Source organism: Rasamsonia byssochlamydoides (assembly GCF_041956645.1).
Source record: "Rasamsonia byssochlamydoides strain NRRL 3658 unplaced genomic scaffold VTN77scaffold_112, whole genome shotgun sequence".
Classification (NCBI taxonomy): Eukaryota; Fungi; Ascomycota; class Eurotiomycetes; order Eurotiales; family Trichocomaceae; genus Rasamsonia; species Rasamsonia byssochlamydoides.
In genome coordinates this window covers 38,801-65,518 of record NW_027192495.1, presented here as the reverse complement: position 1 = coordinate 65,518, position 26,718 = coordinate 38,801, and the positions used below count along the sequence as shown (strand labels likewise).

At 49.3% G+C, this 26,718-nt stretch overlaps 8 protein-coding genes across 8 annotated transcripts; 3 read left to right on the top strand and 5 right to left on the bottom strand.

Annotated features, from left to right (window-relative positions):
* Positions 1 to 2,440: 2,440 nt before the first annotated feature.
* VTN77DRAFT_993 (uncharacterized protein) lies at positions 2,441 to 3,630 on the bottom strand (the record flags this gene model as incomplete). The annotated part of the gene is made up of 3 exons (XM_069426590.1): positions 2,441 to 2,575; positions 2,636 to 2,802; positions 2,874 to 3,630. The coding sequence occupies 3 exons, from the start codon at positions 3,628 to 3,630 to the stop codon at positions 2,441 to 2,443; spliced, it is 1,059 nt and encodes a 352-aa protein (XP_069273185.1).
* A 2,079-nt stretch (positions 3,631 to 5,709) lies between these two features.
* VTN77DRAFT_992 (uncharacterized protein) lies at positions 5,710 to 6,507 on the bottom strand (the record flags this gene model as incomplete). Its single annotated transcript, XM_069426579.1, has 2 exons — positions 5,710 to 6,112; positions 6,167 to 6,507. 2 exons carry the CDS (start codon positions 6,505 to 6,507, stop codon positions 5,710 to 5,712), a joined length of 744 nt encoding a protein of 247 aa, XP_069273184.1.
* Positions 6,508 to 8,389: 1,882 nt separating this feature from the next.
* On the bottom strand, positions 8,390 to 9,607 carry VTN77DRAFT_991 (uncharacterized protein; the record flags this gene model as incomplete). The annotated part of the gene is made up of 3 exons (XM_069426568.1): positions 8,390 to 8,896; positions 8,956 to 9,501; positions 9,563 to 9,607. The coding sequence occupies 3 exons, from the start codon at positions 9,605 to 9,607 to the stop codon at positions 8,390 to 8,392; spliced, it is 1,098 nt and encodes a 365-aa protein (XP_069273183.1).
* A 354-nt stretch (positions 9,608 to 9,961) lies between these two features.
* VTN77DRAFT_990 (uncharacterized protein) lies at positions 9,962 to 11,260 on the top strand (the record flags this gene model as incomplete). Its single annotated transcript, XM_069426557.1, has 1 exon — positions 9,962 to 11,260. One exon carries the CDS (start codon positions 9,962 to 9,964, stop codon positions 11,258 to 11,260), a length of 1,299 nt encoding a protein of 432 aa, XP_069273182.1.
* Positions 11,261 to 11,873: 613 nt separating this feature from the next.
* Positions 11,874 to 13,539, top strand: VTN77DRAFT_989 (uncharacterized protein; the record flags this gene model as incomplete). The annotated part of the gene is made up of 4 exons (XM_069426545.1): positions 11,874 to 11,937; positions 12,013 to 12,548; positions 12,597 to 12,731; positions 12,787 to 13,539. 4 exons carry the CDS (start codon positions 11,874 to 11,876, stop codon positions 13,537 to 13,539), a joined length of 1,488 nt encoding a protein of 495 aa, XP_069273181.1.
* A 326-nt stretch (positions 13,540 to 13,865) lies between these two features.
* VTN77DRAFT_988 (uncharacterized protein) lies at positions 13,866 to 15,178 on the bottom strand (the record flags this gene model as incomplete). Its single annotated transcript, XM_069426534.1, has 3 exons — positions 13,866 to 14,760; positions 14,829 to 14,869; positions 14,999 to 15,178. The coding sequence occupies 3 exons, from the start codon at positions 15,176 to 15,178 to the stop codon at positions 13,866 to 13,868; spliced, it is 1,116 nt and encodes a 371-aa protein (XP_069273180.1).
* A 3,228-nt stretch (positions 15,179 to 18,406) lies between these two features.
* On the bottom strand, positions 18,407 to 19,229 carry VTN77DRAFT_987 (uncharacterized protein; the record flags this gene model as incomplete). The annotated part of the gene is made up of 2 exons (XM_069426523.1): positions 18,407 to 19,076; positions 19,129 to 19,229. 2 exons carry the CDS (start codon positions 19,227 to 19,229, stop codon positions 18,407 to 18,409), a joined length of 771 nt encoding a protein of 256 aa, XP_069273179.1.
* Positions 19,230 to 23,064: 3,835 nt separating this feature from the next.
* Positions 23,065 to 25,601, top strand: VTN77DRAFT_986 (uncharacterized protein; the record flags this gene model as incomplete). Its single annotated transcript, XM_069426512.1, has 3 exons — positions 23,065 to 23,502; positions 23,576 to 24,765; positions 24,890 to 25,601. 3 exons carry the CDS (start codon positions 23,065 to 23,067, stop codon positions 25,599 to 25,601), a joined length of 2,340 nt encoding a protein of 779 aa, XP_069273178.1.
* Positions 25,602 to 26,718: the final 1,117 nt, after the last annotated feature.

Here is a 26,718-nt window from a genome sequence, read left to right as displayed (position 1 = left end):
GGGGGGGGGAACAGGTCGTACCGAGAAAAACGCCGTTTTTGGTGAAAAAGGCACACCCCGTCGCGAAGTTGACACCGCATCCGATTGTATCGTTGACGGTAAACGTAGGACCGTACGGCCGGCCTTGTCCCTGGTTCTCGCCAAAGAAAGACTTCCCATCGTCACCATGGTAAGCCCAGGATTCTTGCTCCCATCCGGGAAGCCGCTCGACGGAGGCCTTGGGGCTAGAAAATCCAACTCCGATCATCCTGTCGCGACCCAGTCAGCAAGCAAATCACCTTTGTTTCAACTTCCCTCGATTTCACACATACCCCTCTTTCGACTTGGACAGAACAGTCACTTCAAAGTAGTAGATGCCACACTGGCGTGGCATGGGATGATCCGCCCGCACAGTGCCAGCCTCGTGGTCGTGCTTGCCCGGAGGTCCCATATACCGCACCTCCAACCCATCATTCAGCAAGTCGAGTCCGACATACTTGTCCGCTTCGTTCCACCGGGACGGCAGCGGGGTCAGTTTTTCTTCCTCGCCAGAAACTTCCTTCTCGACGATATCGTAGGTCATGCCCCGGTGGGAGGGAGCCATGCGATGCAGGTTGACATGGCTGGAAGAAGCAGAGAGGGGAGCGGTTGGGTTCGCAGAGGTGGTCGATTCCCGCTGGGCAGCCAGCTTGGAGCGATGAGCCGCCTCAAGCCGGGCGACATATCGGGAGTTGCGGAGGTAGGAGGGAACAAAAAAGGAGCGGTCAGAGGAGAGGGAGGAAGAAGCTGAAGCAGAGGAAGTCGCTATGCCAGCGGGCAGGTAGTTGGTTGCATACTCGGGAATACTGGCAAACTGTCTCGAATAGGCCGGTAAACCACCCGATCTCCTCCAACCGGCGCTCCCTGCGCCGTGATTCATCTGCATATCTGCATCCGTGCCTGGGATAGATCTGTAGTTGCGGCTGCCAGTGCCGTCAGACGAGGAGTATTGCGGGGGGTAGGAGGAGGAGGAGCTAGTCGGGTTGGTGTTAGCGGTGATGGTGGTGGCGGTAGCAGCAGCAGCTCCGCCGCCGTTACTATTGATTAGATGTGCAAAGGCGCCGGAGTGCTGGGGGGCAGTAGCGCTGGCAGCACCTGAGACGACAGAGGCATATGAGGAGCGGCGAGGGACGGAGGAGATGCTGGAGGAGGAGATGGATGTTGGAGGAGCTCCACCGGAGCCTGAGGGAAACGGGGCATTGGTCATGCTGTCGTCGTGTTGCCGGGAGCAGCAGCAGCAGCAGCAAGGACGGTCACCACAGCGCAGGCACAGCACGCCACCAGCACTTAGCCAACGTGCAGTCAGCAGAGGATCCCCCAGCGAGGGTTGAACAGCCCAGTGATGGCCCTGTTGGGCCCTGTGGACATCTGATCGATCGGAGCTGAAGGATACCCTCACGCGAGCGGGACGGTGATGTAAGAGTCGCACCGGTTCCTGGCCAGAGAGAGTGGGTAAGAGGACAGCAAATAAGCTTAATTGTCGCCAGAAACCTGTCTGCTGCTGGTCGAGATGACAACTCTGGTGCTTCGAGTCTCGTCTTTGAGGGAGAAGGAGGGAGATTCTTCTAACGATGACAATAGTAAAGAGTTCCCAAGGCACGGGCACCGATGATGCCGGCGACGCGGTTCCGGGAACGGAGAGGAGGAGGGGCACCAGGAAAAGGACAACAGTCCTCGACCTACACGGACTGCAGTAGAGAATAACTAATCAATTTTCACGAGCTGAGTGCCTAACAGGTCCATAGTGATCGGGCAACAAGAAGAGCGAAGAAGGATGGTAAATAGGCCAAGAGAACTGAACTGGACCTGGTTTCATGATGCTGCAGAGCGATCCCCTGATCCTGGTCTACTGTTACCCTCGGAGCCTTGCAGGAGGGGTTTTTTTGGTTACAATATTAATGTCTCTTATCGATTCCAAGGTTTTTCTTCTTCGTCTTTCTTATTTGAGCTATCGAACCAGCACAATGCGGGGAATGCTGATCTGCCAATCATCGGCTGATCCCAACGAAGATACTCCCAGGTCGTTGTTACTCTATACACACGTGACTGCAGCCCAGAAGACGAATATTATTATAGTCCTCATCATACTGCTCTTCTGATGTGAATTCGAAAATGATCATGGTTGCAGTCTTGACTCTTGACTCCTTGCCTGACAGGGCTCAGGTGACCTTCCGCAGTTGGACAAGGGTTCCGCGTCCTGTGGCGTACGCCAGTCGCAGTCCCCGCTTGCAGAGTCCAGTTTGAGGAAAAAGAATGCTCTAGAACGATGATTGAGAGTCTGTCTGGATAGAGTTTGATTTCAACAAGTTGATTGTAATTATGTACGGAGAACATTTGTACAGATCATAATATATACCGAGGAAATGCCATGTTTCATAGCAGCTTCCTGACCGGGAAGGTAATTACAAGTACTTAACTTCTTCTACTCCGGATCCGCAATCTTCAGAATCGCCTTGCCGAAATTCTCGCCCCGGAGCATGGCGACAAACGCGTCGCCGGCATGGTCGATGCCCTCGGTGATATGTTCCTTGCTCTTGATACTGCCCTCGGCGAGCCACTGCAGAGGAGTCAGTTTGTCTATTTCTCTCCTGATGGACATGATATGCAGGTAACTCACCGCTGCAATCCGTTCGTTCCTCTCGTGGAAATATTTCGGTCCAAAGCCCTGGTCGCCCACGATGAAGCCCTGCATCTTGATCCGCTTGGTGACGATGTTGAACAGATTCTTGACCCCGTAGCGCTGCTCTGGCGGGAGATTGTACTGGGAGACCATGCCACAGGCAACTAGATAGATCAGTCAGACAAAGGGACCTTTTTCTTGAAGAAGGGGGGGGGGGAAGAAAGGAGATACTTACTGATTCTGCCCCAGCTGTTCATCGCGTCTAATGCTGCCTCCAGCTGCTCTCCGCCCACGTTCTCGTAATAAATGTCAATGCCCTGCGGCGCCAGCCTCTTCAGCGCGTCCGCCGGCTTCTCCTTCTTGTAGTTGAATCCACCATCAAAGCCCAGCTCGTCGACGATAAAGGCCAGTTTGCGATCATCGCCCACGCTGCCGATGACGCGCAGGCCCTCATGCTTCGCGATCTGGCCGACAATCTGGCCCACGGCGCCAGCGGCAGAGGAGATGAAGATGGTCTCGCCCTTCTTGGGCGCGCCGATCTCGTACAAGCTCGAATACGCCGCCAGACCCGTCATGCCCAGGATGCTGAGGAAGTTGGACAGCGGCACCCCGTAGGGGTTCTCCACCTTGCGCGTCTGCTCCCACGCAAGAACCTCCTTCGGGACGGCGCTGTACTCCTCGATGTTGAACCGCCCGAAGAGGATGTCCCCTTTCTTGTACTGCGGGTGATCTGAGGCCAGGACCTGCGCCAGCGCGTACGCCGTGACGGGCTCCCCCAGTTGATATGGCGGGGAGTACGACGGGATCTTGGGATCGCGCATGCGGCCGCGCATGTACGGGTCTAAACTGCTGTAGAGGTTCTTGGTGATCACCCCGCCGGGCGGAGGGGCTTGGTTGAGATCAAACTCTCGTGCCTCGATGGCGAGGTGAGTGCCCACCACCGGCCAGGCGGTGGGAGGTTCTTTGAAGATGAGCCCTTTGTTCTGCACCATGGTGGTTGAATTCGGTTGCAGCAACGAAATGAGGAAGGACTTGTCTGTCTGTTTTCCTGTGAGATTCACCGATCTTGGGATACAGTGCTGCTGCAACTACTTACTGTCTTTCTTTTCCTTTCTTTTGTTTCGATTTATCCAAGTTTTAGGTACGCTGTAATTTGGAAATACTACAATCGGGATGCCCCGCTCTATTTAAACAAGTTGAAGTCAACAGGCACAGTTACGCAGTTAGTTAGTATTAGTATTATCGGTAGCTAGTTGGCGTATACGAAACGAAGCTTAATAATATAAATCGCAAAAGAAACTACTAGGTACCTAAGGAAGTACTCCATAGTGAGTGACGTAGTGGATTAACCTCGGCCAATTCCGTTGTATGCTTGTATTGTACAAATCCCGATCTGTCATCTGTCTTGCGGGTGGAGTCAGCAAGTACCTAGGTAGAGTGTCAGGCAGTCAGAAAAAAAGAAGCCAATCGATTTCTAAGACAGTCTGGACAGAGTCAGAAACTGGGAGAACATGATGACAAATTGATTTATCCTACCTAGGTAATTACAGACTCAAGTTTTTTGTGGACTCAATACGAAGCCTTGAAGCCTTAGGTAGTGTACTAGTACTTACTAGGCAATAATACTATAATTAATTACTGCTTGCTACCTAGGTAATGAGAAAGTACCTAGGTATGTCATTATTGGGTTGATTTAGTTACCTTAGGTACGGAGTACCTACCCTCCATTATGGAACGACTTTCCCCACTACTTGCATGTTGATGTACTGTAGAAAACATTCGTGAAAACGAAAAAAAAAAAAGCTGGATAATGACAGGATCTGATTTGCTACAGTACATATATTACATGCATATCCTGCAACCAATAATAATAATGATGAGGCCTAAATGTCAGCTGACTAAGGGGATCCCAGTAAGCAAAGAGTGGACGACTCCGGTCATCGCTAGGCAGGAGTGGTACTGTACAACATAATAGCTAACAATACAATATAATTGGAAGAGGGACAGCTGATTTATACAATACATACATATTGGAACAATTATTGATCGATGGCAATGACCGATTTTGTGTCCATACATATATATATTCTATGATGACCAGACCACCTAGATGGTATGGTTATGGTGACTGCTCAGCAGCAGCCGCATCCATCCGGTCCCATCCCTTGCCGGCTGCATGGCCTCGGAGGCAACTACCTAAAGACAAGACTTCGTCCTCGATCCCAGCAGAGATCCTACAGTACATACATCCTAGCAATGCAGTGCAGAGATCCTCAAGCGGGTGCCTGATGCGATGTGATGTGGTACCCCTTGTGGCATGGAGGCAGAGCCTTGAATCAATCCAATCCAGGAGGGTTGGGTTGTTGGACTGCACGCTACGCAATCAGTAGTAGCGCTTGGCGGTCATTGAATAATGAAGCTCTTGGGCGATGAGGCTGTGAATTTGAATTTTATCTCTGTCTGCGCAAGGTGACTGTATAAAGGTGTATCATGGAGGTTTGTTTGTACCGAGTCAGGAATCGAACTTGGTCAAAGTTGTAAAACTTATTATCTACCAGCATTGAATGAGGACAGATGCAAGCAATAGATAGCATTGTCAAAGTTCAGCGACTTCGTCTTAATCATATCATATCTCGCCATTTTTCAATCGATCACGATGACAAAATAGCTGACATCGACTGAGAAAACCAAGCGGTCCAAGCCTGGTAGTACTAGCAGCAGCAGTAGTGGTAGTGGTAGTACAGTACAATGTATGTAAAGTAAACAATTCCCAGAACACCCTCGCAAGGCCCAATCACAATCCCCAGTAAGATCCGATCTATCCCTATCACACATGAATCCATTTCATGGTGCTTTTTGTTTTGTAGCAAACCCCACAGTCCCGCTTTTGACCAATGACGTAGGAAAAAAATACAGAAGAAGCATTGAGCCATCAACACCGGCAAGAAAAAAAAAAGTACGGTATCACAATAATGTACAAGAAGTAAAGGCGATTAGCACAACCGGTGTCGAGAGCCGGCTGTGTTGGATGAAAAGGCTCAGGGTATCATGTGGCCGTATCATGCGGCGTATCATGCGGTCATCGCGATGGTAGGTGCCGGAGAGTCAGCCACACTTGCCGGCAGTGGGGTGAGGTCGCCATCGCCGAGGTTGCTCTTCTCACTCGGAGCGGCGCTGCCAGTTTGGTTGGCCTTACTGTCGCTGTCACCGTTCTCCGCAATGGCGGCAACGCCCTCTGGGGTATCCCCGTTGGGCTGGTCGGTCTTCTTGGGTTTGGGGGCACGCCAGGTCGGAATCTCCCAGACGACGCCGGTGAAGCTCTTCAACTGGAACGTTTTGCGCTCCCACTTGCGACAGGGAGTTCCACTGCGGTCGAGAGCGCGCAGGCCGGCATTGATGGCGCCTTGATTGGCCTTGGGACCCAGTTTGTGTGCAGTCGGGAAGAGTTTGGCCGTATCGACAGTTCCATCGTCCCTGGATCAATTAGTTAGCTGCTGGTCCTTCGCTAGTCGTCATAGTATCACATACAGTCTAGGCTTCTTTTTAGGGCCCGGCTTGCCTCTTGGTTTGGGCATATCGCCGTTCTGGTTGAGGCCTCTTTTGTTTCCAGGTTTGGGTCCTGGCATCCCTTTCCTGCGGGCATCTCCAGCAGGGGTGGAGAGGGCGTCGGAGGCATTGTCGACGGAAGAGGCGGGAGGCATGGCGTCCCCGGACGTGGATGACGGCGGCGATGAAATGTCCTTCGGCTTGTCCTTGTCCTCTGAAGGCGTGCTGAAGCGAGCTAGCAAACTAGATGGTAGCTTGAGGACAAGGGTCCGGCCGGAACGACCGTTGGTCGAAGGGGAGGTGGACGGATTCGAGGCAGGCATGTCGAGAGGTGATGTGTTGGTATTTCGTATATTGGAAGCAAGCTCGGCTTGTTGCCAGGCGGTCGAAGGATGAGGTTCTATCCGACCCGGTTGGCGGTAGTGGCAGAATAGCAGGGTGACAACGATGGTAGATTATTTCGGCGTGCTGCCAGCAGCCCCGGCGTGAGTGGACGGCTGAAAGCTGTGTTGGTGGGTTGTTGGAAGGGAATGACGCTCGAGCGGTGCGGCGAGTCTCTTTGGTCACGACGAGGCAAAAGTCAGGGTGAAGGGCGAGGCGAGGGCGCGGCTAGAAATGGGCGGTCGCATAGTCTGGAGGAGAAAAGATGAGGATGGAGGTGGTGAGGATGACGGTGGTGATGGTGATGTTGGAGGAGGAGGAAAGAGAGAAGGGAAGGGACGGGACGGAAGAAAGGGATGGGGATGAGGATGGGGATGGGCGCGTGTTCGTTTCATTGTGGTTTGGTTCCTCGTCTATGAATTAGATTAGCACACACAAGAGTCTTTGCTGCGGTCAGGGAGAGTTGGAGAGAAGGGTGTTTGCTGGCGCCGTGGGACGCAACGGAGGGTCTGGGACCGTACCGTACCGGATGACTAAGATAGATTACCGCCAAGCCCGCAGTTAGCCACCGCCTGGCATGATCGGCCTGCGCGTCCATGACCGTCACATACCATCTGTCCGCCATCCTGGGACTGCTGTAACCGCCCGGCTGCGTGCATCACCAGCCTTGCTCTTTGACCGTTGTTAGATGCTGGCTGGCAGGGAGCTTTTTTTTTTGTCAGCCATCCTCTACGACCATCATGCCTCGTCCCAAGGCTTCCTCCGAGTCTGGTCCGAATCTGCGGATCTTCTACGGAGTACAATTTTCTTCTACCCAGTTCCGTAGTTTTCAGTTCGCTGCGGCCGCCCCCGGATAGAGACATCATTAGAGTTTCCTCACGCCTATTGTTGCCCCTTCCCGTTTGTTTCTTTGGTGAGGGTTCATGGACGGCTTCGCTATGGAGCACTGGCCCATTCATCCAGCATCCTTTATTGGACTTGGCCGGTCCACCGCAGTAATCGACTAAGGATCAGAATCACCATGCACCGCCAGCGGAAAAAAGAAAAAGAAAATCGCTGCGTCATCATCCATCACCAGAACTAAATAATCATGTCGATACGGCTCTACGCAGCCTACACCAGCTTCGTATATACCCAGACTGTACAATGTGAACGACGCGACGCGATTCACTCTCTAATATTGCCTCTTTGGGCATACTACCTGTTCACTTGAAGGGTTCTAATTAATCAGCCAAGTCAGGCAACTGACCATGCCACCATCAGATCCCTTCGCCAACACCTCATCTGCGCCCCCTTTCTCGGAGCTGATCAGCTAACCAATCTCTCACGTCGCCACCCAACCACGGCGACCCGTCAACCGCACAACTAATTATAACACAGCGCCTGTGCAAATCCAGTCATCTTAGGAAGGGTTGACTTCCGAATGTCAAGATTTTCTTCACCAGCACATACTAAGGGTGCAAAAAGAAGAAGAGGAAAAGAAAGAAAAAAAAAGAAACCTTCGAAGGATCAATTGACTGAAAATGGATAGCCAGCCAGTGACGAGGGACATCGAAATAGTCAGAAAGGAGCCCGTGAAGGATGGGCATCAGGATTTATCAATAATATTATCTACCGTGGAAGTATGCAAATGCAAAATGATGCTACTGGCCTATCGCAACATGCTGGCCTCCTGAAACTCGGGGCTCTTGACTTGAATCTCCCAGATATGCCATGCAATTACCTGTATCTATTCTGTACAAAGATCTAGCCTGCTGCCCTGATACCAACGCCAAATCCAAACAACCTGAAACAGGATGAGAGAGAGGTACAGCGGCAGATCAGTCATTGTTTATCCAAGTTTCGTCTCCTCCGCTGCCGCACCTGGGCGACGGCCTCCTGCACCTCCGGGCTGCTTCGCACGCTCCCCAGCACGAGTCCCTCCTTCATGCCCCGCCGCAGCGTCGCCACGCTCTCTCGGTCCCCTCGGAACGGCGCAAACCCCAGCTGTAGCAGTCGGTTCGCCTCTGTGTCGGCAACCCGCGACAGCTGTACAAGCTGACCCAGCCGTTGCAGAGTCTGTGCACTCAAGGGAGCCCCGGCAGCCGGGCTCGCCGCGGACACTTCGCGAGGTGTGACCTGCGAGATAAAAATGTGGATGGTGATCGAGACACGGCGTGCGAGAGAGATGATCTGGAATGGTAGCAGATAAAAGCTTGGCGGATCGGCGGAAATCTGCAGAAAGGAACGGAGTCCTGAAGGCAGATAGGATGCAGGCACGAATACCGCGAGTGGCTGTGTCATCAGCGCGAGTTCAAGGGTCACGAGGGCTGCAAAGGTGTAAAAACGCCACTGCCATCACGTTGTCAGCTTGTCCCCGCAGACGGAATCGTCGCACGGTAGATACTCACATAGCGTCCCCATGGCGCCCACAAGAACCAGTTCAGAAGCATGATCATCACCAGCCCAGCGACGTATTGCGGAAACATCTGTGTCAGCGCCCCATACAAGAAATCCTGCATCGTCTGGCGGTCGCGCCATTCGGTCACATCAGGCCCGAACCGGTCATATGCGAATCGTCGTGCTGGATCCAGCAGCGTATCTTGCGCCAGCTTCAAGTACACAAAGAAGGCATCTGCTCCTCCGGATGGCAGACCCTCGCCGTTCACCTGCTGGGACACCTTATCGGGATGGTGCTGGGCGGCGAGTCGGCGAAACCGGGACTTGATGGTTCTCTCGTCGGCGAAGGGAGAGACTCCCAGGAGACGGTAAAAGTCGCCGGCAGCACGGACCTGGTAGAAGCTCTCATACAGCGTGTAGAGCAGATATGTAGTCACGACAAAGATAAAGATGCGACGGCGGTGCTTCGCATAGCGCGGTGAACCCGGTTGAGGGTGCGGATCGCCTGCACGGATGGTAATGCCATAGTAGACGTTTTGAAGAATCGAGGTAACATACTGCGATAATAATTGTCAGCGTATAGGCTGCTTCGGAGGGATGTAAGATGAGCGCGCTTACATTTGGTAAAACGGCCCAGCCAACAAAGGATAAGATGGAGGACATTGCGAGGTCAAGCTGGCCTGGAGCACAGCCCTGCCATGAACAGGGAGGCTCTCACAAGAGAATAACCAGAAATGCGATATGTTTATCCACGATAACCCACCAAATTATTGCTATTAATTATTATCCGGCTCACAGGCGATGATATGGAGACATCCTCCTTTTCCTTTCTTGGAGAGCGCTGGAGCAACAACCGCCAAGCTGGTTCCTTTGCTGACCGCCTTCTTCACCGCCTCCCACTTCGGTTCCGCCCGCACCCAAGAAAAGAAGAAAAAAAAGTTCCTTGATAAGTTCAAATCCAGATCATAGAATAAGAAATACCTGCTTACGGCGTCGCATTTCTCAATTATCCTCGCCATGTCCGGAGACCCTATGGATATTGACTCGGACCATGCCGAGCATGTGTCCACGCAGGTATTACCAGAAAAGAAACGCAAGCACAAACAAAAGGACCACTCCCCGTCCAAAAAGAGGAAGCATGGCCCTGTCGAAGACTCGACGCTGATTTCGATGGACGCGATAACAGAGTCGCCCAAGAAGAGCAAAAAGTCCAAAGATAAACATAAAGAGAAGGACAAGAAGAAGCATGTTGTGGCAGTATCGGAGGAATCTGATCCCAACTCTCCCTTCAAACTCGTGACGGCGACACTCTACCTGCCTCTTTCTCCAATCTCGATCTCCCCAACGCATGCCCTCGCCTCACTGCTCGCAGAACACCTTTCACCGCTTCTATTGACCTATTATCCGCCGTTCAAAGGGATCGTGCTAGCGTATTCTAATGCATCGATATCCAGCACGCCAGGAGTGCCAGGAAAGACGAACGGCCACAGCGAAAACCCGCAGCCATTGACGCTCGCCAAGACGGCCAACGAGTATGGAGTTCTCTACGTTTATCTTACCGCGACGTTCTTAGTATTCCGCCCTCAGAGGGGCCAGATTCTGGAGGGCTGGGTCAATGTACAATCAGAAGGATTTCTGGGGGCAGTCGTTTACAACCTGTTCTCTGTGGGCATCGAGAGACGACGACTGCCGGCGGATTGGAAGTGGATTCCGCCAGGAGCTGAGGACGAAGGAAGCGGAACGGATAGCAAGAGTAAAAATCGATTGTCAAAGGGGGCGGCAACATTGGGAGAAGAGGATGAGACTAGCAAGCCCGACTTTGATCCCGAGAAGGAGCACTTTACCCCGCTGCCCAAGCCGGTGGCGCACAACCCCATTGATTCGAACAACCCCCTCGAAGAGAACCCAGACGATGCAGACTCCTCCACCGGCTATTTCCAAAGCGCCTCGGGCTACCGCGTCCGTGGCACGATCCGGTTCCGGGTCCGTGATGTCGATGTCATTCCGGGCGTTGATCCCGACCGCGGTTTCTTGAGCATCGAGGGCACGATGCTCTCGCCGGAAGAAGAAGCACGCCTGGTTGAAGAGGAGCGGACGGGCGCGTTTCCGGGTAGCAGACGGGGCGATGTGACGGCGATGACGGGTGCGTTGGCATCGTCGTCATCATCGAATGGGCATCAACGCAGCAGTAGTGATGCTAAACCAGCCACAGGAGAAGATGATGCCGGGACAAAAGAGTCCGACACGAAGAGCAAGAAGGAAAAGAAAAGCAAGGATAAGGAAAAGTCCAAATCGAAATCGAAAAAGGAGAAATAGCCGTGAGATGTGCCAATGTCAGTCTACAGTTTACCGGGAATCTATTCTATGTTGAGTCGTGTGGCGTTGGTTACGGGTTCAAAGCAGCCTTTTATCTGTTGAGTATTTGTTCTGTCTACTGACCACACTGCGTTGTCATATGCATATAGATATCTGGTGAGCGATTTCATGCGCAGCTTACTAAACACGTATATAGAGCCGATGAAGATTTAGCCTGTGTAATTAGTTTTTCTGAATGGCGCGCACGTTGTGAATGGCATTACAGCATCCTTACCGGTCCTAACCGTATAATTCCCCACCATCTAAGCACTGACTTCCCAAAAGAGATTCCATGCAGGCATATTTCTGCGGTGTTACGTTCGATCTGAATCTGGAGGGAGGCCTGGTGGCACAGAGTCTGGCAGCTGCCGTGTCGAGGCTAACTCGATTGTGTCGGCTGCCTGCGCCTCCGCTGCGCTTCCCATTACCACAGTACATGTGTCGTCGACTCGCATCCTGCTTCATCATCACAGAGATGCTGGCCGTGAACGACATCCATCCTCCCAGATCGGGATTCACAAAGTAGTCGGACACTGAATCCTAATCTTGGTGGTTGAACGACACACCGCGCGCAATGGTTGGCGTTCCTGGCCGCAGTAAGGCGTGCGCGACGTGTAAGGCTAGACACATCAAATGTGGTAAGCAGGTTGAACTATCCATACTATGCAGGATGGAGAAACAGGCTAATACGAGTATGTGAGAAACACGTTCAGACGAAGGTCGTCCAACGTGTAATCGGTGCAAGAAAGCCGGCTTTCACTGCCAGGGCTATGAAAGGCCCACCGTCTTTGTCGACGAGACCCCTTGGATTCGAGGCAAGCATGGATTCCTCCAGGGGAAAGACGCGGGCGACAAGATCGTCCATGCGTCCGTCCATGCGTCTGTCCATGCGTCTGTCCATGCGTCTCCCAGGGGCGCAGTCGACATGCAGAAGAGGCTGTCTCCGGATATCGTCCGGTTTCTCGGCGGCCTCTTCGTCTCGCAGGATGCCGACTTTAGCATGTGGCGCTACCTGACTTCTCCCGAGCTGGACGCGTCGATGACCAAGCGTCCCTCAATCCCAGGAGTGACGCTCCGAGCCGTTGCACTGGGCCTCTATGGCCGGGTGAACCGGCATGCCATCAGTCTCGAACAGGCTGCTCAGCTGTATGGCCTCGCGCTCCGTGGCGTTCGCTGTGAACTGCTGAATCCGGTTGCCTTGTCGAGCACGTCTATTCTGATGTCGATATTCAACCTGAGCTTGTACGAGGTAGGCAGGACTTCTATCTCAGGTGTTCCAGACGCTGACACTGTCCAGTGGGTCGCGTGTACGAGCAGGCCTGCTTGGAAATACCATCTAAGGGCCCTCTCACATCTAATTGAGAAGCGGGGGCCAGCTGCATTTTGCCAGGGCCCCGAGAGAAGGGCCTTTGAACAGGCGAGATCTGTGATTGTATGTTGCCCTGGAAGATATTGATGAGATCGTCTTACTCATGCGTGGTGTCCAGTGTATTATGGCGATAAAAGACCGTAAAAGGACCTTCCTGGGAGAAGACGTCTGGCAGGCTGTTCCCTGGTCGATCTCTCCGGAGTCGAAGTGCTACATTAACAGGCTCATCGACATTATATGCTGCATTCCAGCCATGATAGAAGATTGCGACGCGCTGCGGCTGATCAAGGCCGAGGAAACGCGAACGTGGCTTCGAAATGCTATCCACGAGAGAATCGTGGCCCTTCAGAGGCGCCTGTTTGACATTCGCTGGAAGTGGGAAATCTCCCATCCGAATGCATGCCATGAAGTGAAGATGGATGGCGGAGGAGCAAGTCATCTCTCCGTGGACGACAATGGAGATCCTCTGTTTGACAGTCTTCTCTGCTATCGGGATCTCCGCTCTGCCGTCGTGATTGGACTCTACAACACTTGCTTTCTGTTTCTCCGCGAATACGCTGCCGAGATTGGGGTGAGCGTGGAAATCAGTCCGGATGCGCGACGATTCACGAAGAAGACGAATCCAGCGCTGGCGTTTCCGAACGAGGTCCGATCACTGCGTGAGATCGCGCGCGAGATCTGCCGTTCGGCGGAGTTCTATCTGCGACCGGGCCACGGCATCACGGGGGCCTATTTTCTGATTTTTCCTTTGCGGGTGGCGCAGCTGGTGTATGGCAGCCATGAGAATGACCGCGAAGCGAGATGGATCCGCAGGATGATGAAGTACATCGGTGACCGATATGGATTTAGCATCGTCTACGAGTTTTGTTAATCACTTATATCAATTGAAATGGCATGTCGCATGCAGCATGCACGTGGCGTTTTATGGAGGTCCCGTTTGGGATCGTATCTTAGATCCGAATTCTAATTCGGTGGAATGGCTAATCTATTCACGACGATATATACCTCGTGTCCTGACTCAAAACTGTCAAACCAGATTTCTTTCTGAAACACTACCTGCCTTGTCTGTTTCTGTCTCGTCGAGTGGATGTTCAATGGGATGGCTCTCGTCGCTCTCCGCGAGTGCTGCGCGCTGTTTCTCCAAAAATTGTCTCCTATAGAATCCGTTAGCCTTTGTATTCGCGGCTTGTGGATTACCTACTCCTGTCGATCGTGGAGATACTTGACCACCCACGTGAACGCGATCAGCGCCAAGGACATTGCCAAGGTAAACGGATATCCCTTCGGAAACCGCGGGGCCTCCGAGGTGGGAAACGTGAGCAGATACGTCCAGGCAGTAGTGGACTGGGCGATGGTGTTCATGACGATGAGCGTCGTGGCCCGCTCGTCCACGTCATGCTTGAGAATGTCGTTGGCCCAGCCGTACAGGACGGAGGACATGGACACGCAGGCGTAGTTCGTGTTGAAGGCGAACCATTTCGCCGCCTCGGGGACGTCCCAGATGACCAAGATCAGCAGGCCGATGCTGTTGTACACGTGCGCCAGGGTGATTGCGCCCGGCCGGGTGAGGAAGAGATCGGCGCCGAAGCAGATGAACAGCACGTAGAAGATGCCTAACGCTGGAGAAGTGGTCGACAGCTGGTTCAACTCGGCGGTGCTGTACCGGTTGAGGCTCTTGAGCCAGAGCAGATACACGCCCTGGCTGGACACGCCCGAGTTCCAGAAGAGGATGTCCCAGAAGGTCAGGACGTAGACCTTCCAGTCGGAGAAGACGCGGCGGAGGGTGCCCCAGGAGTATTCTGTCTGGTGGCCGTGATTCTTGAGGCGTGCTTTGGCCAGAGCGATATCTTGCTCGCTCAGGACGAGCCTGTTCGGCTTGTCAGGCGTGCCGGGCCAGATGAGGAAGCCAGCCAGGGCAAGGGGGAGGGTCATGACGGCCGTGATGATGAACATCCACCGCCAACCGGCCAGGCCGTGGACGCCGTCGAGATGCTGCGCCGCACCGGCCTGGATGAAGCCTGCTGTGAGGATGCCCAGCATCTGGCCGATGTAGAAGACGCCTCCGCGGCGGCCGAGCTCGTCAGCGCGGTACCTGAGGAGACCAGTATAAGTATGCTGATATGTATGTTGATATATGAAATAGAGGTGTTGAGTCGATACCATGAGCCGTAGACATAGTGGACGGCGGGGAAGTAGGCGCTCTACAGTAGTATCCGTCAGTAGTCAGGAAAAAAAAAAGGATGAAGCAGGGCAAACAGGATAAACCCCTCCCAAGCAAGAAAGCAAAAATAAACAAAGAAAGACCAGGGTAGGTAGGGCTAGGTGCCAACCTCAAAAAGTCCCACCAAAAACCGATAAGCCATCACCTCCCCATACCCCCTTACTCTATACTGCAACAACGTGAAAATCCCCCACCCAAGATCCATCCCCGGAACGAGCCAATGCATCGGTACCCGCGGGAATATCCATGCGAAGGGGATTTGTCCCACGGCAGCGCCGACGGTGTACATTGTTTGGAATTGGATGAGTTCGTTGGTGTGGAAACCTAGGTCGGTGGCGAGGCCGGAGACGTAGGCATTATCTAATTAATCCGCGAGCGAAGTGAGCAGGCTCGTTATTAGTATGTATTGGGAAAGGGGAAAAAAAAAAGGAACGAGAGAGAGAGAGAGAGAGATAGAGAGAGAAGAAGGTTCTAGGTAGATAGGAGATAGTCCTTCCGGAGGGAGGAATGGTTGAACGGAAGGAAGGGTATGATTACAGGGGAGGTATTCGGGGTATATAGGTAGATATGTGTATAGGTAGATGGATAGGTAGATAGGTATGTTGATAGGGTAGGTATATCGGGGGTATATAGACAGACAGACAGATATATGAGTAGATAGGTATGCAGATAGATCTGTGTATGGATAGACATGGGTATAGGTAGGTAGTAGGTAGATATGTGTAGATAGATTGATATGTGTATAGGTAGGTGGGTACTAACTGATATTCGTCTGATCAATATACTTCAACCAATACACCACCACCGCATATGGCACAATCAGCGCATCGAGCTTGAGGATCAGTCTGCGTTCGGCGGGCGAGTCTTCTGGTGCGTACCAGTGGTACCATCGACGAGAAGATGACTGAGAGGGAGGGGTTAGGGGTGACATGATGAAAAGAAGAAATTTTTCTTTTGGTATGTAGGAGTTAGATCATGTAGGTAGGCATGTTATTATAATAGAATTGTCTGATGGATATAGGTGTAGATTCTCGGGTATAGGTATAGGTATAGGATTATGAAAAGGTATAGGAATAGAATTGACCTGCAGACATAGAAATAGATATACTCTGTAGATCTGGATCTGATTGTCAGTTATGTATATCTTCATTTCCGTCTATAATATAAGATTTAATTAATTAAGCATGTCTGTAGACCACTGTCGAACTGCCTAACTTGCATAGCTCTCCACATAGTCCGGAGTACGGATTTCCTTTTCTTTTTTTTTTGTTCCCTTCGAACGAACTGGCATGTTTCTACTCCACAATTAATAGTTAAAAAATAATGATCAATGGCGGCACGTCAAGTTTGTTTAGTTGATAGACCAGAGTTCTAATTCTCAGATGATGTGATGCGTCAATATCGCCCTGATGGCCTCATCATGCCGCGACACGATTTGTTGATTTAGGCGGGAAAAGCCAGTCTGCCAAGATCTCTATCCACACTACGTACTGCTGCTACTACTATATGTAGTTCAAGTATGTATGGAGAAAGTCCTGCTAAAGAGTCAGAAATACCTTGTTTGTTTTAACATCGGTATATAATGTAGGTAGGTAGGTAAGCGATATTATCAGATCAGCTTGGCTTGAGGTAAGTTATCGGTCAATTCAGTATTAATCTGAGAGGGGTGATAACTAACGGATGGTTTCTTGAAATTGTTGCAGAGGGGAAGAACTTAGAAGGGAGTGGATATGGCTTGCTTGCTTCTTGTTGTAACTATAGATGATACCATTCCCGTCCACAATGGCATAATAATCCTGGGCACTTGGCAAGTTTGGAATCTTAGTTAGATACTGCATGCACTAATATCCTTTTGCATGTGGAGAACCCTTCCAGATAGATGGTCATTATTGTTGCTAAATCAAAGTGTCTATCAATAATAAATCCTGGTGGTGAAAATATTGTTTCTTTCTTTCTTTCTTTCCACAAGCTTGGAGAGCTCCACGACTTGATCCAACGACTTTGCCTGATGAAAGTACTGTATTGTTGCGGACTACCTGATACCTATTTCAGATTCACCAAGTTGATGTCATGGCACCTCTTGTTGGCTGAATCTGCAAGATGTATTATTGTATTGCAAAGAGACGAACCGACGAGCAGACTCGATCTCAGCTCAGCTGATGCTGAACTGGCTGAACTGATACTGAACTGTCGTGAGACGGGCAAGCATGCAAGGCATCATATGGAAACATTTTGGGTTTCCTAAAAAAAAGTTGATCAATGGTTTATCAACTATAGGAAAAAAAATTAATACGACATAAAATTTAATTAAATAATTCTCTCCTTCCTGAACTATTACTAAAAAAAAGCTAATATTTATCAAAAATTTCCTTTACTAAGTAACTACTTTTCCTACATAAGGCTAGATTTAAAACTACAATACTCCTTTTTAGGAGAGTATTGAACTATGATACTACTCTTTTTAGGAAGAAGGCAAGATTTTTTTTATCATTTTATACCTAGAAACTTGAATATTTAATCTAACTACTAGATAGACTATCTAAACTATATATTGTAGGAAGAGACTAGCAATAAAGGCTATACTTTAGGGAAAAAAGAATTATTCTCCTAAAATCTAATATTTCACAGTTATTAGTTGTCTAACTGTTAGATAAGGATTATCTAGATTATCATTTTATATGTTTGCCATGGTCCCTAAAAATGGTTGGAAAAAGCCATCATAACTATTGATTAGATAACTTTTTTTTTTTTCGAAACCCTAGTTGTCCCGTATGGTAGGTAGCGTGGTCATGGTTGTCGACGTAGAGAGAAGATGATTGAATTGAATTTTTGACTAAACTTTCTAGAACTCCTAGTACAATATCTAGAGCGAGGGAAAAAAAATAATTAGAAAAGGATTAAGAAGATGAGAAAAAGAAATAAGCTGATTATAAGCCCAAAAAAAATTAAAGTGGTCAAATTAGTTTCCATCTCCTTCCTTTGTCTCAAGTATCTATTTGCTTGTTTCATGGGTAAGATCACTTTGTATATGTACAGTACAACATAGGACTCCTACACAGGCGGTGACGATGGTTTTGGATTGTGGAGAGGTATTCCATAGGCAGGGAGGGTGAATTGATCGATTGTTCGAAAGATGGAGATACTATGTGTATGTACTGTACATGCTTACTTACATGGTGTCTTCCTCATTCACTTCATTTCATTTCATTTCATTTCATTTTATTTCTCTCCTTCTCTTTTCCCTTCATTTTCATGCTTTTTGTTCTTTCTTCTTTCCCTCTTTTTTCTTTGGTAGAAATATCTACAATATACAAGTACTGAAAAAGGTTTGAACTTCTCCTGAACCCATGCTAATAGAGATCACTGCATTGACTATACATAATGATGATAAAGACAGGAATATTGACAAGAGAATACTTCCACGGATCAAGACAGCAGCAGGCAGGCAGGTAGACAGGCTTGATCCTCAACACATACAGCATCTCTGATCTCACACATTGTCAAAGGCCAGTCGAGGCTACTCGTTAGTCGAGATAGCTCCCGTGTACAGAGGTGGTCCCGGGATGGTGTACGTCGCAATCGGCTCGTAGATATCGACCAGAATGCCCGGCGCCGTGTCGGTGTACAACGCCTCGCCCAGCGTCCCGCTAGGCGTGACCGTGCCGGAGGTTTGAGTGACCTCGATATTGATGCACTGGGGATAGTTCTGGGCGCCATCCAAGTTCTCCGCTGAGTGCAGGGCGATAATCTCATGCCGCAGCACGTAGCCGCCCGGCGCGATGCTCGTCGGGATGGTCACGGTCCAGCTGTTGTTGTTCGCGATCAGTTCGTCGGACGCCCAGGTGCCCGGCGGGTCAGTGTCGTTGACCAGGCCGCCCTGGTCGATCTTGAAGAACTCCAGCGTCGTCTTGTCGACTTCCGAGCAGTTGCCGTTGCAGGGGGCCAGGTACGTGATGACGGGGCCGTGGTGGCTGCTCGGCCACGGCGTCCACTGCAGCTCGACTGTGCCGCCGGCGGCCACGGGGGCTGTCAGCAGCGCTGGGGTGGCATTCCGGTGGCAGATGATGTCTGGTTCAGCGTATTCAGTGCCGTCGACGAAGCCCAAGTCGGTGGCCGTCGTCGCCCAGCCGATCACAGGCGGCGGATCGGATTCGTAGGGGAACTCGTTGACGATGTATCCGCTGTAGCTGTGCAGAAGTTTAGATAGGTGTCTATTCGAAGGGAAAGGCATGTACATACAATTTATCGCCAATCACAATGCCCTGGACAAAGCCATGGGCAGAGACGAAGGGGGCTGACGAGAGGAGAACGCCAGCGAGGGCGAGGGCGGAAGACAGCATGGTCATAATGCACGAACTAATGAATCGATGTCACTGTTGTCCTGCTGAGCAGAAAAAGAAAAGAAAGTGATCGAAAGGAAAGTTGTCCATTTTATAGTTCATCCTCCATATTCAAATGTAGTCTTCCCCGCATTATGATTCTGGCTATTTCTGAATATCATTCTGCAGAAAACCGGCAGTGACAATTCCGACGTAGGTTACATTTCTTCGACCTTCAATTCTCTGGTTGTTTCTCATTTCTGCATCCATCCATCCAATCCGGACGACAGGCTGTCGTCAATTCTTTCATTTAGCCGGTTCTCCGCGTTGATCTATAGTCGTAGTTTATTCTGATCTTACGTCTTCAATAATTTATTTGTGGAATATTGTCGAGAGTGTGTCTGCGTTTCATCGGAAGATCTCCGTCGGCCATTCATTTATTCATTCACTGAATTGGGTCTCTTATACGATGCACATCCGATCATCCGACAGAATCCTGTATAAGTAGAAGAGAATACGTCAATTTAAGACTGTCTGCCGGCATGCAAGGATTCAAGTTAAATTAAATTAAGCCGATATCCCGCGGATCGCTTTAAGGTATTAACCTTAAAACTAAACTAGTTTAATTCAATCACTGATTTGATTGTTTTGTTGACGACGGCCGTGGCGCGGAGTATCGGATCGATCGATCGACATCAGCCATTTCTAGCCGGTTAATAGTAGGTGGGTAGGGTAGGATGGCTGGATCGGAGATTATTAATTATGATATGATGTCAGCTTTGACTAGTTTTCCTGGAAAGACGGCAAATGAATAAATAATAAAGGAATAATACTCGTACGTGTTCAGTTCACGCTGAGTTAGGGCTAGACAGACACGATGACGACTTTTGTGATTGCTATGCAGATCCCATTCCTACCAAATATTGCCTGAGTGTGTAATCCAGTGGCTATCGAGATTGTCTCCGAATTGTTGGTAATTCATTCTAATTCATTCTTCATGGTAAAGAAGAGTTATAGACCGACGGAGTGGCTAGCTGATCAGGCACCAACCTTGTGTATGTATGTACAAAATAATTTTTTGCAGTGACGTCAGCCCTGCAGAGACAGACAGGCAGACGGACATAGTTAAGTCTATGGTTCCTCCTCATGCCATCCGTTGTTTGCTTATTTGTACTTTGTCCATCATCCAGGTGCTGAGGCATGCAGAATCCGAGAAGAGTCACATCGTCTGGGACTGTGACTCAAAGGGCGAGGTTGGTCTTCGCCATAGAGTCAATGTGGATGACGTCGTCCGGTCTTACGGTTTCATCTGGTATCAAATGGATATTTGAGCCCATATTTCGCCTGTCAATATGGAAGCCGGATGGGATGTTCTGACAATTCGTCATCGATTGTATTGTAGTCGCAATTTAACATGTGCCTAGTTAATAGGTATGACCAAACCTAGTAAAAGTGATATTAGGTCCAGTGGTCGGTGACGATATACCTTGGTTACCATACTGAGAACTGGCCATCGAGAAATAAGCTCTCGAGTCTTTTCGCGAATCTTCTCGTCCAAACGACCTTTGATCACTAGGACCACAAATACTGCTGTGTCTTTGCAGTGTGCTGCATTTGTTTGACTAGCCTACTCGGTAGGAAAATTCATTTATCTGTACATGCAACGAGGAGGATCCAAATTTCGAAAACGTAATTCCACTCTCAGCCTCAAGAGGAAGACAGAATCAACGTCGACATCGTATATATATTTAGTAGACCAAGAATCTATGGTTTCTCACGTAACTGTCTATAAATTTGCGTAAGAGGGTGTATGTGTGTCTTGTTTCCACTTTTTGCCAGTTTATTGAACCGTCTGCTTATTCCAATTCTAAACCTCTGACCCTAACCACGGGAAGGCGCAATATTTTGTGTGAAGTATTTAGATAGCTTTCCATTCAATCAAGGATCTGCCTGTCTTCTCCAAATTCTGGCATAGGAAATGAGGAATTCTTCCGAATGGAGAGTGTCTTATAATCTCTCTCTCTCTCTCTCTCTCTCTCTCTCTTTTTTTTTTTTTAAGGCCAGCTAGAATTCTTCTCAACTCCATCCTCCGGAGCTACGCAGCTGATTTCCAGAGTTTGGCGTTGTGATTCTTTTCCAAAAATCTATCTCTGTAGTTGAGCATTGCTATTGAAGTTGCTGCTCTGCTGTTATCCCTTCGCAAACCATCGATCCCTCGGTCTGTTGGAGAATGAACCCGGCCCTTAGATCGGTGATCTGCTTTCCATCTCTCCCCCTGCTTCTCCGGATAAGTACACATTATTATTGCACGTTGTATGGACGGTGTTTTGATGGCTTCCTCTAACCAGTAGGGCATTTCTTATTTCTCAGCAGTGACAGTGCTAGTTACTATACCAGTGCCATAGAGGTGGATAAGATGAGAATTGGCTTTGAGTGTGGTATGAGCCTTACTATTGCAGTTCCTTCTTATATCTTTTTCAGCAAGTCCTTCATGAGTCAAGTCCTTCATGAGTGTTTTCCGGGTTTATTTTCTGGGTATGTGTCCTCACATCCATTTTATATCTAGACATTTGTATTGTGTCGAATGTTTCTCAATTCAGGTCTGTTTGTTTCGTCTTATTGTTGCTCTGGGACAGAGAAGCATTGTTCCAGCCTCTGTCTTCATTATTCCTCTGGACATCATTCTAAGAACTGTACCTTCATATATACCTAATTTCTCATTATAGGTGACTCTTAGACCTCAACCTTATACTACTGAAATAGAACTGGTTTTCTCAACCTCTGTAGATATTGCAACACCATAACTATTAATGTGTGATCTTCCAACCATTAATGGTAGAAGACTGGTTCTTTAGTGCTGAATTCTACTGCATAGCTATAGACTCATATATTAGGCCCTAATTCTAGGAGTAGTAAAAAGCGTAGTAGCAACTTAAAGATCATAGTATTAAATGCCACTTAGGATATAGTAATTATTATCATCTATACCCTTTTCTCTCCTTGTAATTTATTTTATCTTATACTTTCCCCCTTAGTTTTCCCTTTTCACCTATTTAAAATATAATGTGTGCCAAGCTAGGAAATGTTTCTATAAAAACACTGAGAGTCTACTGTGGGAAAACGTATATTTTGGGTATAAGGAAGATTTATGGTAGACCCATGGTATATCTTGTATTAGGTTCCGGGGAAATGGAAAGATAGTATATATGTTTCAAACTACCTAACCTCATGAGAACATAAATACGGACTATACCATGGATCTACTGTAAACCTACCATATACCGAGAACATATGTTTTCCTACAGTAGATCCTCGGTATGTTTTCTTTATGTGGTGGATCCAGCGTATTTTCATTTCTACAGTAAGGTAGGTAGGTTATTGTAGAATTTAGGCCTACAACACTACTTTGACTGGTTGACCATGATAGGGCCGTGGATCTACGATAAATGCAAGGATGATGATGCATTGACAGGCCGGACGAGGCAAAGCAAAGGTTCTTGTAAGCAACCGTTAAAACTGAATAGATTTGCTAATTGATGCCTAGAATCTATGTACATTGGCAGCGATAAATCTATGCTAGAGGGCCTCCAGGAGGAAAATTTGCCAAGTGCAGTGAATGAGAGTTGATACTGAGGCCACCAGGAGGTCAGATTTATAAACAAAGAAATCTTCACTCAGCAAGCTCTAGGTTCTACCAGGGCTGTGAATACTCCAGCACATGTAACTCACAAAACTAGGCAACTTTCACTGGAAGAATTTTTCATCACCCACCTTCCAACACCCTTCCATTCCCACCTCTCATCAACCTCTCATCGACCTGATCAAACAAGCTACATAGCTAACAATCTCCAACAATATGGCTACTGGAGACATGATGGAACTCGAACTGGATTCAACTCAGTTACGGGACAGGGTCAAGGCTGGCTGGAGGGCATGTCAGAATCTTGACCAGTTTGCCGAGCTTGGGCAACTGAGCGTTATCGCAACAACTGATTTGAGGAACCTCATGACAGCAGAATCACACATTGATAGTTTTACTACTTGGATCCTGAACCAGGCAAAAGAATATATGTCCCTAGTTCAAATCGTGCTCCGTGCTAGGGACCTTACTGGAGTTCAACAATTCCCAGCTGAAGATGATATCGTCTCGGTATTTCCTGCGCTTTTGGCGATAAGTCCCAGATGCAAGGACGCGAAAATGGATGACTACCATCGCCTGCTACTTCGCCTACTTCCCAGCCGGAGTTCACAGTCGCCGTCTTCGAGTGCGCAAAGGGAGGCTCGAATTGCGGCGGTGAGAACTGCGTTCCATACCGAGGACAGAGGCCGAAACGTTACCAGAACCGTGTACAAAAAAAATAATCGAGTATTACAAGTATTACAGCTCTGGAATTCATCTGGCCCCTTTCACATCGATCATTGGTCCTAGCGGAATCGGCAAGAGCTTCTTAGTCAAGGAACTCGCATTCAAGAACTATTCATACGTTGTTTACGCTTGTCTGGCCACCGACAAGGCAAGCAGTTATCCACAACGCTCGCAACTTGCGAATGTTATCGTTAACATCATCGATAGACCAGAGTTGACAACGTTTTGGGAATGCTTTATCGCGGCAAGCTTGGTTCACGTCGCCATTTGCAAGGATCTCGGCATCACAGCGGCAGGTTTCTATGACCTGCAAGTCCTGGAGACATTTGTTCAATTCCAGATTACCATCGCAAGACGTGTGCAAGAGTTCTTTTACAAGGTTTACCAGTCGTCCACCTCTCAGGGAACCGGCAACCGACGGGAGAGGTCAGACAAGGACGACCAGTTTTTCGATTACCAGAAAGACGTAAACCAGTTCGTTGACGAATATAAAACCGACATGACTCCCGTCTTCCAAAAGGCAAAAAGCGATATTTTCACAATTCAGTTTTCCAGGACTGTCGCGGAGGGCAATTACATCTGTGAGACTTCAATCAACTTGGGTACTGAGCACAAGGATCAGCCATTGGCGATTATTTGTTTCGATGAGATTAGAGAGCTGTTCAAAGTTACGTATGAAGAGCCCCCCGTGAAATACCTCGCATTGAGAAGAGCAATGCGACACCAGACGAAGGTGCGAGAAGGAGTTGACAACAAGAGATTTTTCGGGCTTCTCCTAGATACTTCGTCGCGAATTTCCGAGCTCTCTCCTTCACGAGAAATGGACCCGAGCTTGAAGTACTTGAGACCAGGACATTTATTCCCGCCTATCTACCGACTCGACACCTTCGATATCTTTGTCGGTGCTACAGGGACTCAGTATCACCCAAACAAGCTGACCCAGACGGAAACGCCTGCTCTCAGGAGCCTTTTTAGCTTTGGTCGGCCCTTGTGGGGTGCTCTCCTCGAAAAGGCGACTCTATCTATGGTTCTGGAGATGGCCCAAGCAAGGATGTACGGCCGTCACATGTACCCCAAGAACTTTGATGACCCGCTAAGCAACAATGAATCTCTTGCGTTAATATCCTATCGCCTGAACTTTTACGTCGCCCACTTTGGTCTCGCAGAGGCACTAACCTCAGGTCACCTGAGGTATGTCACGAATGTCAACAGAGAGCGAACCGTCCTCCTCACAACACAACCCTCTGAGCCGATTTTATCCCACATATCCGCGCAGGAGATGTTAATGAATCGACCCAGACGTTTGTGCTGTCAGGGCACTTTGCGATGATGCCTCAAAAGGTTTTATCAAGGTAGGGGATGTCGGGGAGGTAGTGGCGGCGCTCACACTAATGTTTTCATTCGACAAGGCACACGGCGAAGGCTACCCAAGACCAGTGAAACTGCATAATTTCATCAAAGAGCTGTTTCCCGAAGCCATATTGGGACAAGTTCAGAGTCGCATGCAGAATCACGCAGATATGACTCGTCTCTGGGATCGTGGGTTCGTCTTCTTCAACCACGTTGTGAGAGTCTCTAAGAAACCTACTGTTCGGATGTTGGCAGGAGCATACTCTCGCTGTGCCGTAATCTTCCCTTCTCAGAACTTTGGTGACTGCGATATCATTGTCCCGGTCTTCGTGCAGGGCGACCACAGAGAAGGCGACAGAATGAGCTACATTTTAGTTCAAGTGAAGAATTGGCAAGACGATACTTTGTCAACTAGACGCAAGAATGATGCAAAGGATTCCTTCAAAACGGCCGAAGGCCTTCTTCCGCACGTTGACAGCTACATTGGGGTCTTCATGTCTCTTCGGGGGAACCCCAAAAACTCCGGGGTGGAGGTCGTATATCCACTGCGGAAAAATACCGAAACGGCTATGACTCGGCAAGCGGCGGCAACAACCCCCAGCATGCTGGGCAACGAAACCTACAATTGGAACGAAGGGGCTCACATTGTCATCTTTTCTCTTGGGGATGAGTCTTGATGTATACCCAGGTATTGGTTTCACTGAGCGTCCCAAAAAAGAGAAGGAGACAAACGGAATTGTCCGATGCCTCAGAACTATGTTGGACAAGACATCTGAAATGCCGAACGAGAAGGATCCATATTATGTGAACCTCGCGCCATTGGACCTGGAGTGATGAATTCTACTACGCTCTCCTGGAGGATGATGTCTCCATCTGCGGCCGAGTGTTGCAGAACCAGACCCCTGGGGGTTATTACCGTCTGCCTTTGCGGTCCTGGAATCGTCTCAGCCCAAACGATGGCGAAAAGAAGAAGTGAGGGACCTTCTAGATCGTTATCAGCGTCCCGCTTCGGAGATCCTGCCACCACGACTCGGCAGGACGAGTCTCGCTGAGGCACTGCGGATCAGCAACCTCTATGATCATGTCCTTTTCTTCCTACGGGATTTTGCGTCCGAGGCGCTGGGGTTGCTGTCGATGGAAAGGTCTCCTCAGCTATCTTCGACAGAGCTCTGTCGCCTTGCTCGCAGCTTCTATCGCTTTGAACTGTACTGTAATCTCTTCCGCAGACAAAAAAAGGGCAACGACAAACGAGGGCCCTTCACTGCCGAAGAGCAGAAGGAGGTCTTCTTTAGTAGGTTTCGACCGTGGGAGAATGAACAATTGGCATGCGTGCATGACTATTTGCAACGGCGGTTGTCGATAGGTATATACGTATGTCTTCAGAATCCTCGTACGAGGTCTGCTCTGTTGAGTCGACAGCGTTCAACGAGGTGGCTGCGCACGATATCCAGTGGGGAGAGATGTCGATTGACTGGCTGAGCCGCGATGCGGACAACTTCTGGAAGCAGCATTTTGTGCGTGATTTTTATCTTCCATTATCTTTTTCTTTTCTTTGATAAGTTCCTGACATCGAGTACAGCTCATGCGGCCTGGAATTTCTGCGCCAAGTAGCCGAAGCGCAAACATATGAAGAGCGTTATGATCTTTTAAATTCACGTCTCGATTATGGGATCCATATGCTCGCTCACGGATTGCTCGCCGCAGGTGACGGTGACCAGGACGAGAACATGGACGATTACGATGACGACGATGAAGAGCTTCTGGCGTACCTTGAATCGCATTTCTGAGCTTTAC